Below are 12,823 nucleotides of genomic sequence, written 5' to 3' on the forward strand. Positions count from 1 at the left end.
ACATTTGAAGAACATGTTGGTAATATAATTGCATTACAAAAAAGTTGTCTACCCAGTTTTTTTAATTTGGCCAAAATACTTTAAATATTTTACCAGTGTTATTTATAAAAGTATGAATTATAGGTTAAAATTAAACTGATTTCCAGCCTCATATAGGTAAATTTGTATACCGACTGCTTTTTATAAAAATATAGAAAACTTTCAACTATCTTGTATAGGTAGGTTAAATCTAAATGTAAGAATAATACTCACAGGGTCTTCCGTCTATTGATGAAATAAAAAATCACAGGATGGTCATTGTGATGCATATTTTGTAAACCATATTCAAGAAAAATTATTTTAACGAGTCAAGTTACTTGATTCGATAAAATATTTTTTTTAAAGATAGTTTAAAAATATGCATCAAAATGACCGTCGTGTTATTTCTTATTTTAACAACAATTACTGGTAATGTATAGGTACTTTAGTATTTTACATATTTATTATTATACATTATATAGATATTATTATAACCAAAAATAATGATATTTATATTGTTTAGTTTTATGATTATGTATTATAATACATAGTGTATATGTAATTATATTTATTTTAATGTTTTGTATAATAAAATTACGATAATGTTTTTAATGTATTTCGGCCATAAACGGAAGACCATGTGAGTGTTATTAATAAATTTAGTTTTAACATATAGCTCATAAATATTAAAATAATGCTGGTAAAATATTTAAACGTGTTTTGGCCAAATTAAAAACTATTGAAAACAAATGAAAAATCAATTTATTTTACACTTACTCGTAGTTGTTTAAATTTATTAGCTTTGTTTTTTTTTTAAGTTTCAACTAGACTAGAATTTTCCATAATTAACATAACATATGTACAACATGTTGACAAAATATTTGGTGTAAAAAAAAGTTTTTTCCACGATTTTTTAAATTGGACAAAATACGTTTAAATATTTTACCAGTATTAAGTATATTAATATTTATGGGTTAGAAGTTAAAACTAAATGTATTAACAACACTCACGGGGTATTCAGTCAATGGCTGAAGTACATAAAAAAGAATGAACGCACTTTTAACATACAAATCATTCAAATAAATAATACAATATATTATATTATAATAATAAATAAGTATAAAACTAAATAGTATGAATACTATTGTTTATTGTTACATGATAATATCTTTAGAATTTATAATAATACATTTGCAAAAAAAAAAGTACGAATATACATTACCTTTAATTGTTGTTAAATTAAAAAATGACACGAATGTCTTAGTGATGCATACTTTTCTTATAGACTGGTGAATGAATAAGTAATAGCATATTCTGTGTAATAAAAATATGATGAAATCCGCCACTAAAATTTGTATTGAGTTCAAAAACAAACAACAAAATTTGCATTATTTGTTTTAAACCAAACTTTTAGTCAAAAACAAAACATATTTTTTTGGGTCAAAAAGTTGTTGATAAAATTAGATGTACACGGTACACTAAATGTACATCCGAAGATATCCGTGGTGTGGTAAACAGCACAATAACATACTATTAAAAATTCAAAATCCTTGTATACATGGAATATGTTTCACACACAATGTATCTTGAAATAAGAAAAAAATAAAACATACGTTACGTTAATGGAAAAAATGAATTTTTTTTCTTAGAAATTGTAGGTACAATTTATAGAATTATTTTACAAATCAATTAAACAAATTTTTTTTAAAGATTAACGCGAAACGTTTTTTGAAAAATATATTCAATAAAGAATTGATTACAGTCCCAATCCACCTAATCACATAGTTAACTACTTAAGCTTAGAATCATAACCACCAATAACTATCGCACACTCATTCGTTTTTATTAAAAAATGGGATGGTCATTATGTCAGTAAATATGCAAGGGTTAAACGTTTAAGTTAAATTACAACACATCTGGTATATAGTATCATAGCTTTTTAATTTTACAAAAATAGGTTTAATGATTTGTTCTATTTCATAACAATATTTTATTAGTATTTAAAATATTTATGAAGAGAGATTTTCTGGTTAGTGTTACCCTGGTAATCTATATTATTTTGGTTTTATCGTAATTTAATATTTAGTAAAAGTACAATTCGTTTTTGAGAGAGTTATTTGCCAATGTTTTGGCAGCGTTTCTTTTATTTTTTAATATTAAAAACATTTTTCACTACAGATTGTTGCGCAAATTGTATTTGTTATATGCCCACTATAGCTGATCTACCTTCAGTATAACTTTCAATCCACAGTCCATAAAACTACACATAAAACAGCGAGATAAGGAAAGAAAAAGTTTCCACCTGTTCTAAGGGAATAGGTTTATGATATTTTTTTGTTTATCATTAATACTTTATCGAAAAAAATATGTTTCATATTAATTTCGAACTGTAAATTTGACTATGTTTAAAAAAAAGTTATAGCACATCGTAGTTTTAAGTATGTAAGTTTTTATATACACTATTTTTAGGTGTTTTTATTGATTTTGAAGGAGAAGTGGCGAACTTTCAAAATGTTTGCCCAATACTTTATTTTTAGGTACCTACGATTTCTGATCTATAGACTTGCATTTTTATCTTTTTATTTAGGTAAATCTTTTTATCTCGGCCAGGCCCATCGAAGATAAAAAAGTGAAAAGATTCAATGCATTTTTATTGTATCTGACCTAGTTAAATGAGGCTGGCGGCACATGGTGTTTTTTTAGAGTTTCTTTTTGCATAGGTTACAGCTGTAATTTAGTGGTGAGATAGAGATTTTTGTTTTTAGACTTGTGCAATCTTTGGACGATTCGACTGGTTTTCGGTAACCAGTGTGCACCCCACAACCTATGGCGAGCAATAAAAGCCGCCCCTGTAATTTGCGGGTGGCTTGGAAAATTTAATAACTTAAGCTGCACGCTGAATCGTACACGCGTACCATAAACGACGTCTGTTATACGCTTTGTTAATACCGTTGGCTTAATGTACACGGCTCGTGTGCAGTAGGTAATTTTTTCGAGATGGAGGGCGAAGAAAAGTTTAGTTAACTCCTATTGAAGAAGTTAATTTGACGCAATAACGGCTCGGTCTTTATTATTATTAGTATTTTTTTTTTTTTTGTAAACAGTTTGCATAAAATTACACGACGCCGTCGTCGTTGTCGCTGGGAGAGCTTTTCCAAAAGGGCGTATACGACTTTTGTTTGAGTACATTTGTAACGTCGCGGTTCGCAAAACAACGCGTATAAAAACTTTTGCAGTTTTGAATTTTGCGGCTGCCGTTGTAGTTAGGGAGGGGGGTGCCGGGTGGGGGTGGGGGTCGAGGGTGACGGTGCTCGATAAGAGTTTTCGGTGTTTAAACGAAAGAGGGAGCGAGACAGAGATAGTAAAACAAATAACAATAAAAACGAGGGAACGGCACCCCGGGCTGCGGACGGTGACAAGAAAAGTTCAATATTTTCCCCATAAAAACCGCGTGCGGCGGCTGTGACTCAAGGCGATCCGCTCGGACGCCATCTGTCGCCTTTGCCGGTAACCAAAAACGTGGTGGCTTTCCGGGGAATTTCCATCGGAAACGCCGCGGGCGGATCGGACTGGTTATTTTTTTTTTTTTTATTAATATATACATAAATATTTTACACCGAACTAGAAGAACTGCTTTTTTTTTTTTTACCCCGAAAACCCGTCCAGGAACGCGTCGGCGGGCACATAACCGGCGCCCGAGCCCCATCCCGCGGCGGCGGACGACACTACAATAAAAACGATTGATAATAAAACCTCTTATCTTTACATCCGCGATATTTTATTGCTATTATTTTTATTTTATTATCTTTTACGACTTATCCCATCCCGTAGCTCGGCGGCTGCAGCAGCTGTACACACGGTGCGCGTGCAAGCAGTACGCATTACGCATAAGTACCAGTGCGTATTTACTGTACACAAGCGGCGTTGTGCGTGAAGTAAGCGAGAAATCACCGCGGGGACTTGACGCATGTACATTGGGGTGTCCGACGCGGGATTGGACTACTCACTACCGGTAAGTCGGACGGCGGATTTATCGCGCGCGGGCTGCAGTCCGTTCATAATTAATGACCGGTCGATGCTATTGATGGAAGCCAACCTTTGCCAGGCAGCTCACGTAAGTGTTCATTATTTATTTACCCTCATATGTATTACTTTATTGCTTCATCTGTCGTTTACTTCCTTACTGACCGGCTCGTTTCGTATGCACTGTCTTGCTTGGTCACCGGCAAAACCGTCTGTCTAACGGCTCTTCGATCGATAGGATACGTATTATCAACATTTCTCGACGTAAAGTTTCCAAGGGAGGACTCGGTTTAAAGTACCGATTCATTCTCGACGAGAAAAACGTAAAATGATTTTTTACTGGTATAACAAAATCTGTCTTTTAAAATTCATTCAGAATTTGGTGCTCTAATGTGCATAAAAATTAATATAATATAATCTTTATATACAGGGTCTGGCAAAAACACCTCCCCTATTTAGAAATGGCTCTGTGTGAGTTGTGGTTGTAGTACAACGGTAGAGGGGGTATCGATCGATAGCTGTATACATGCCATTTCCTGCGACCTAACCTAAACCAGTTTACTAGGAACCATGATGAAGGAGAAGTCTGGTTCCAACAAGACGGAGCCACAGATCACACTTCGCGGCGCTCCCTAGCAATCTTGAGAGAGTTATTTCCTGGACGTCTTCTCTCTTTGCTAGGAGGCATCATCTGAACGCTAAGGTCACCCGATTTATTACCAAGTGATTTTTTTCTTTGGGGACTTAAGAAGGCAATCACCCAGGCAGTGGCTGCCATTACATCAGAAATGACAAAGAGGCTATCCCGAAAGTTAAAAGTGAACGCCGCGAAGTGTGAGCTGTGGCTCTGTCTTGTTGGAACCAGACTGCTGCCTCATCATGATTCCTAGCAAACTGGTTTAGGTTAGGTCGGAGGAAGTGGCATGTATACCGCTATCAATCGATACCCTTTCAACCGTTGTACCACCACCACAACTCTCACAGCGTCATTTCTAAATAGGGGAGGTTTTTTTGCCGGACCCTGTATAATTTTATTTAAACGTTATACCCATTTTGGTAGTTAAAAATGTTTTTAAAAAAACAATAACATTAAAGCCTCATTAAGTAACCCAGTTTTGATAAATTTTTTGTTATGACCTTACAGTTTGATCAGATTACTTATTTTAAAAAAATTGAATGAAGTCATAATAAGAATTTAATTACTACAATTTTTTCACCCTTAACTTAATCTTAAAGTATATATTTTTAGGAAACAAATTTAAATTTATATAGTATTAGTTGTTAAAATTTCTTGTAGTTATTTTCCTTAAATTCGTTTTTTGGAAATTGTTATTAAATAAATTAAGTATTTAAGGTTTAGTTTGATAACAGTACTTATCCTTATTAATTTATTAGGTACAAATATTTTAATTTCCGCAATGATGTAAATATGAGGTGATAAAGTAAAGTGACTTATCGTAATTTAAATATTAATCCGCTCTGTACCTAATTGCAAGAATGGCTAATGGCATCCTGGCCATGAGGTCAAAGCCAAATTTATTGCCAAATTCTATTCTCTATTCTATGTGAACAAACTTACAAGTTCCAAATAACCCTAAAAAACTCATATTTTATTGTTTCAGCTGTCGGTATTATTTTCTTATTGTAAATAAAAGGAACAAATGTGAAGAGTAAATTGCCTAATCATGGTGTCGTATTCTGATAGCGTTGCGACCAATCTTACTGCGATAGCTAATAACAATATACAGCAGCCGGATCAAGCTGTTTTCGAAGCTGACAAGAGAGCTGTATACAAGTAATATAAACTTTATTTTTTGTACTATATTAATTATAATAAACATTTTGTGTTTTTTCTATGCAGACATCCGCTGTTTCCATTGCTAGCTTTACTATTTGAAAGATGCGAACAGGCAACTCAATCAGCGACAATATCAAACTCTGAAAACTTCAATATAGACATACAAGCATTTGTTCAACACCAAGAAAGGGATAGAAAACCATTTTTGACAAATGACACTGAAATCGATGGACTAGTGAGTGTTACAAATTATAATTTGCGAACATAATTTTTATTGTTATTTCGCCCCCAATTATCATCAATTCTTATTAAACATCATTTGTTTCTGTGTTTTAGATGATCAAAGCTATTCAAGTTCTAAGAATTCATTTATTGGAGTTGGAAAAAGTTCAGGAATTGTGTAAAGATTTTTGCAGCAGATATATTACTTGTTTGAAAATAAAAATGCAAAGTGAAAATCTATTACGTTCCGATTACACTACTGGCTATTTAGACAACAATAGCAGTGGAAATTCTAGTAATAGTAACTCACCATTGTGTCATTCTCCGCATCATAATCAGGTAATTAGAATTTTTAAGGTTTAATTTTTAATTTTACTATTAACTAGTAGTGAAATACTAGAAAAAATATCCTTATAATATGTAATATTATCAGTTCCGAGTTTTTTGGTAACAACCAAAAAAAAAAAACTTTAAGTATAGTATTGTAAACACATTACACTGTTGTTTCAGTCATTCCACCAAATATTATTCTATTTTTTTTTCTGTGACAAAAATAATATTATATTAATAAAGCCTTGATTATATTTAGATTAGCTTTGACATTTGTGTAAGTGCTACTTATATTAGATTTAGGATATAAATGATGTTTGACAGGTGATATCCTCTTCAGAAGCTTCTTTGCGGCAATCTGGAGACCTTGACACAATGAAACCCAAGACAATAATGGACTTGAAAAACATTTCTAGTCTTCTATCGGGTATACCATCATCCACATCTGTAGAAATGAAAAATGTATCTCAAACCTCAGACATTTCACAACTTGAAATGCCTGTTACTCAGTCTTCCTTACCTGATAATTCCGCTCTAGGAAAAATTACCCTATCGACAATTGGTACAAATTTGTTGTCTAATAATTCATCTTCTCTTCAAGGTAAACTGTAATATAACTTTAATTTATGTATGTATTTAATTCGTTTTTGCCCCTTCAGGTTCCTTATCCGCAACTAGTGGCGGATCGTGTGATGAAGAAGATGATTATTTTGGAAGTAAAAGGAAAAGACAACAAAAACGAGGTATTCTTCCAAAACATGCTACTGGTGTAATGCGTTCCTGGTTGTTTCAACATTTGATTGTAAGTTACATTTTAGTTTAGAACAATAAGATATTGTATTTTTAAAAGTTTTGATAAAGTTATGAAATTGGTGTATAATATACCGACTGTTTCTTTTGAAATTAAATTAATTGTTTTTCTTCTGAAAAGATCGACAACATTTTACTGTATTTTTAGCATTTTGGTTATAGTCAACTGGTGTTTTTTAATTTTTTACCTAAGTACTTAGTAATAAACAAAAACTATTTTTGTTATATAATTTCAAATGGTATAGATCGCTTTAAACATTTTGTAATATATTTTTTTATTTTGTAATACTACTAGAAATTAGTAAGAATAACGGAACAAAAATATTTGTTACGTGTCTACTCAAGAATGCTCATAGCCTTGATTTTGTTATGGTTTTGTAAATTTCATTAAATGTTAATCAGTTGTGAGTTGTGTCTTACATTAACATTGTGTTCTAGCATCCATACCCTACTGAAGATGAAAAGAAAATCATCGCTGCTCAAACAAATTTAACCCTGTTACAAGTTAACAATTGGTTTATCAATGCACGAAGGCGAATACTGCAGCCAATGCTTGACGCGTCCTCTCCAGAAATTTCAGGTACTTACCTCATTCTATCAGGGTCAGATCGACTAGTAGTTGAGACAAGTGATTGGTCTGAACGTGTATGCCTTTCTTAATATTGTTGGCATTTAATTATCTTATTCAATGAACGAATAACAAAAACAAATGACTTCAAGTAAATTATTAAAAATACATTTTGGATTTTGTCGTTAAAATATTTCAAGAATATTATCATATAAATTTCCAAGATTTTACACATATATGATTTTTGTCACAAATATAATCGAACGAGTATTTATAAATGTACTATTAAGTAAAAATAACACCCATTTTTTGGATTTTTCAACTTTTTATTAAAAATAAACAAATTAGTTTTAATTAAAAAGAAGATGAAGACCTAAGAAAAGATGGATAGACAATATAGAGAGTGATATGAGGATAGCTGGGGTGATTAAACGATTTGTAGACGATCGAGCTCTATCGAGGTGTAGGACTAGGGTAGCCGACCCCATGTAGTTGGAAATGTAAGGCGAAGAATAAATAGTTTTAAATTTGTATGTAAAATTTTTTAAATAAAGTGTTATCGGTAAATGTTGTCAAACTAAAAATTTATCATAAACCCTCTCCCCTACAAAGTATAGAAAATTGTTCTTTAATTCTCTTTTTTAGTGTTTTTTTTTCAGGGTTGTATGGTCTGAAAATTTGCCTTAAGGTAGATCTACAGTGGGGCTATAACATATATAATTTGCTCAACATTTTTTTTTAAGTAGGAAATTGCACTTTGAACGTAGTTAGTTTCTAAATTGCTATGTGAGAGTGAATTAACTGTCAAATAGAAAATAACGACAAAAAACTGATGATCAACCCTAATCGTATCCACTTAATAAAAAATACAAATTTCAGCACTATTATCATTACAGTGCTTTTTTAAATATTGAATTATTTTATAGATTCATATTAAAACATTTATTTGAAAGTGAATTTATAATTTTCTGTTATAATAATAATTATAGGAATTATTCCTAAGCACATGTGACCTGCCCGAACCTATGAGGACGGATCATGTCCTCATACCCCGACTTCACTGTGCTGACTTTTTTTCATTGTAATTCATTCTTAAAATAACTAACTAAAAGATGAATATTTTTATAATTTTTTATTTTATGATATTTTTTTTATATTTGTATTTCAACCATTTACAAATTCGAATTGAAAACAATTAATTCACATAAAACATATTTTGTTATATTTTATTTTTTTAGTTAATTAGTTTTAAAAATAATTTGCATTTGTTTTATAAATTCATCTAGAATTAATTTTAGAGTCAGTTTGATGTTATGTTATAATATTTTTTTTAAACAACAATATTATATTTTATTTGTAATTATATAGGCGAACAGAACTTTACACTGTCCAAGGACCAAAATGTCATAGTCGAGACGAGTAAGTTTTCTTGGCCTTCTGACGAAGCAATGATTCAATCTCAAAATGCCAACGGTAAACATTATAATAATTAAATTTTTTTTTAACAAACAATAATAAATCTTAATACATTTTAGAAAATTCCAACGAATCAAATTTTGGTGAAAGCGAAGAAGAGGAGGAAGAAGAAGAAATAAATGACGTATTTTCTCGACGTAGCGTACACGAACCTGAATAATAAGTTAGAATTTACATATTTTTAATATTTGATAATGTATTTATTAAAAACTTTTCTGGATATATTAGAGTATTAATCAGATGTAGTTTATATAGTTTTGCGCGTTGTAAAATTGATATCCAATTGTTTAGTTATATAAATAAATGTATAAATTTAAGAACATCAATTATAATATTATTCTAAGTTAGTATTAATTAATATGTTACCTTTAAACAACAAAATCGACATTGTTATCGTATTTATTTCTGCTTAGTAGTGATAAGAAACAGATTTATTTGGATACGATTAAACTAAAAATTGAATACCAATTAAATTTAATATATCTCCTCTTAAGGAACAACTACGCACAATAAATATTATGCTATTAAAATGTCTGGAATTAAATAGTTGGGGCTTATATGATATGTAACAGAACAATTGCTATTTTTTGATTTTACATTAATATCACTTTCAAAATAGTAATCGATTTTAAAACGTGGAACCTACGTCTTGTGATACCATTGTGTAAATAAAATGTATGGGCGTTAGTCACGAGACCTTGTTAGATAATACATGCTAAAAGTGACGTTAATCTGTTAAATTCTTGTAAAATGCTCTGTAATTAACGTACAATTTGTTTAATTTTAACTTATGAACTTCTTTTGAAACAATTATTTCTTATTTTATTTTCTTAAAGAAATAATACAGTCTTTTTCTTTTATGTGTAGTCTTGGCAATCAACATTTATACTACTTCATTAGGAACTGTCATTACTCAAATATATTAAATATAATACTATACGCTTGTACATTTATTTCTTACCATTAACACAATATTATACTTATAAATAAAATATTATACTATCTGGCAGGTGCGTTTGTATATTTTCTAAATAAAAGCGCAGTGGTCGTGTACATTTTTAATTTAAATGACGATTGCTTTATTTTTAACCGCGTGACTTCAAACTGCGGCGCTAAATTTGATATGTTGACTTGATAACATATACTAATAACATCAATTGTATATCTACTTAAATGTAACGCTTTGATATAACATTATCTATATAGGGTGGTTCTTCTTATTAGCCCATTGTCCGCAAATAAGAATCACCCTAATATATATATATTATTAATTATACAACAGTATTAGAGTAGGCGAGAACTACTAAATAAATAAGTCATTATTTTATTTTTATTAATTACTTCTAACAATATAACGATAGTACTTATTGAATATTTTATAAAAAAAAAAAAAAAATTTCTTTCTGTTATATTTTGCCATAAATTGTATGTAAAATAAAATACGCCTATTTTTATTATGCCTTACATTTGTATAATTATTATTAACGTTTTACATTATTTATACGTATATTATATGAATATTTTTACCATAATTAAAATATATTGCCTCAATCAATTAGACATAAACAGTTTTTATAATAACTATACCTGTACACTTACCTACATATACATTTATGATAGATATTTCTTATAACATTTTTTTATCCATTTTACCCTTCAATGCCCAAACTTTTAAAATGTTTATAATGTACAATTTTTTTATAAAGATTACATTATCAGGAATTTCAGAAAAATAATTAAAAAAGTATATATAAAAAAAAATTACATTTGTAACATTTAGTAATTGGTAACTTCTTCAGTTTAGGACGCCACCTAAATAAAATGTATTTTTTCTAACAAAATAAATATATAGTGAACATGATGCATATGAAGGGCACTGAAGGGTTAATAATATTATTACAAATATTTATATACATATTATATTTATTATTTTGACTAAACTGATGTGTAGAATTCAAAATTTTAAATATATTACTGTATAAGTTTGTACCAATGTCGTACGGCCATCAATAAATATGATTCTCGTTCATTGTGTTGAAAAATAAAATACCATTTATGTATGAACATATTTTTATTTTTATTTTGACAATATATTTTCTTACTCCGATATTAGCATAGTATTTTTCAATGTCACAAAAATAGCTATAATAAATTATTAATAAGAAAAAATATAAAATAATTTTTACAAAAAAAAAAAGAGGAATTTTAAAAGAAAAAAACATTTAACTTATGGCCGTTTTCCACTTATAGTTTAAACATTAAATATATAGTACAACAACACTAGACTTATTGACTAAACTAACTTAAATTGATTAAATGATGAGTATTTACAGCTATTAATTGTAAATAGCATACCTTTGTAAATTGAAAAATACTTTTTTTCGGTCGGTTACATTGCCATTGAACTAAATCTTCACCGGACGAATAGGTCACTGCATTGTTGATAATGTTGAAATTAGACTTATCCATAAAGAGAGCAACTCCATGACAGTGTAGTCAAACATTATACTGTCGACGGATAGCTCTCTTGATAGCCAAAGTCTGTTGTAGGTTCATCGACCTGATCTATAATCGCTAGTCAAATGATTATTACAATATTTATTATTTATTACATTTTGTAACCGTTGCGAATGTGAAAAAAAAATATGCTTACTCATGTTGAGGACTTTATAATAATAATTTACAAATATCAATAATTGGTCGTTGGCTATTGATATGATAAAATAATTGTACTAGGTATACGTTTTAACAAGATAATCGTATATAAATTGTGACGATATAATATACCGATTTTATTAATATGTTCAGCGTTCACTAAAATATTAAGCATTAACAACATGACATGAAAAATATAGGGAACTTAATATATTAACAGTAATAATAGAAATTCGAGCCATTGACGTCATAGGGCCGCGAACACAACATATGAAAGACTCGACTGTAGCAAATACACATGTAAAGCGAGTAAATAACTAACAGTTTTACCTTAAAGTGATAATGTAAATGAAAAACAAGCTCAAATTTATAATATTGTAAATAAAAAAAAATTCAAAATATACATATTGTTTTTACTCGTTAAATTATAGTGTTAAAAGTTAGTCACTATAGGGTTTAATTATAGGTAAAGCTGGGAAGTTAATGTCTTAAAAATATGACTTTAAAATCAATGAATATTAAGCTTAAAAGTGTCTTACTGAAGGTTAGGTTATGTTAGACATGAGAGAAAAACACTTCCTACACTAACTGACAAAACAATAATAATTGTTTTGCCTGTTTACTACCTACTAAATGGAGCTTTGGCGGTTTATTGGGTTTGACAGTCCTCTTCTTTTCTATAATGTCTTACATTATTTTTTCCAATACGCCCTATTTTGGATGAGGCTTGTTGCACTCGGATTTTAAAAACTGAATATCTGAACACTAATATAATAGAAAGGATGGGGGTTTGTTAAAACCAAGGTTAATCCGCGTCTTTTATATCAACACGAGTATCCGTCTGCTGTATCAAAACGGATGGGATATTTCTTAAGACAGCGTTTAGAAATTGGGTCGCCGCTCAATACATACCACTAAATGTG

At 29.9% G+C, this 12,823-nt stretch overlaps 1 protein-coding gene across 2 annotated transcripts; it reads left to right on the forward strand.

Annotated features, from left to right (window-relative positions):
- Positions 1-3,815: 3,815 nt before the first annotated feature.
- On the forward strand, positions 3,816-10,668 carry LOC126836428 (homeobox protein PKNOX2-like). Of its 2 annotated transcripts, none has more exons than XM_050569802.1 (9): positions 3,816-4,030; positions 5,664-5,836; positions 5,903-6,074; positions 6,176-6,400; positions 6,716-6,992; positions 7,051-7,193; positions 7,640-7,781; positions 9,138-9,242; positions 9,305-10,668. In XM_050569802.1, the coding sequence occupies exons 2-9, from the start codon at positions 5,727-5,729 to the stop codon at positions 9,403-9,405; spliced, it is 1,275 nt and encodes a 424-aa protein (XP_050425759.1). In that variant the 5' UTR covers positions 3,816-4,030; positions 5,664-5,726; the 3' UTR covers positions 9,406-10,668. The 2 variants fall into 2 exon arrangements, with proteins under 2 accessions (XP_050425759.1, XP_050425758.1); XM_050569801.1 differs by having other exon boundaries at positions 3,817-4,132; positions 9,305-10,664.
- The last annotated feature ends 2,155 nt before the right edge of the window (positions 10,669-12,823 follow it).

The sequence above is a fragment of the Adelges cooleyi genome, unplaced genomic scaffold (genome assembly GCF_023614345.1).
Source record: "Adelges cooleyi isolate 19-005CV unplaced genomic scaffold, UGA_ACOO_1.1 ACOO_flye_CR_arks_rails_tigmint_CR_PRNA_247, whole genome shotgun sequence".
In the NCBI taxonomy this organism is placed as follows: Eukaryota; Metazoa; Arthropoda; class Insecta; order Hemiptera; family Adelgidae; genus Adelges; species Adelges cooleyi.

Bases quoted from the DNA above. Each gene is read 5' to 3' on its own strand.
- LOC126836428 (XM_050569802.1), top strand. From the start codon at position 5,727: ATGGTGTCGTATTCTGATAGCGTTGCGACCAATCTTACTGCGATAGCT. The intron at 6,075-6,175 runs GTGAGTGTTACA...TCTGTGTTTTAG, and splicing joins ACACTGAAATCGATGGACTA to ATGATCAAAGCTATTCAAGT. The intron at 7,782-9,137 runs GTACTTACCTCA...GTAATTATATAG, and splicing joins GTCCTCTCCAGAAATTTCAG to GCGAACAGAACTTTACACTG.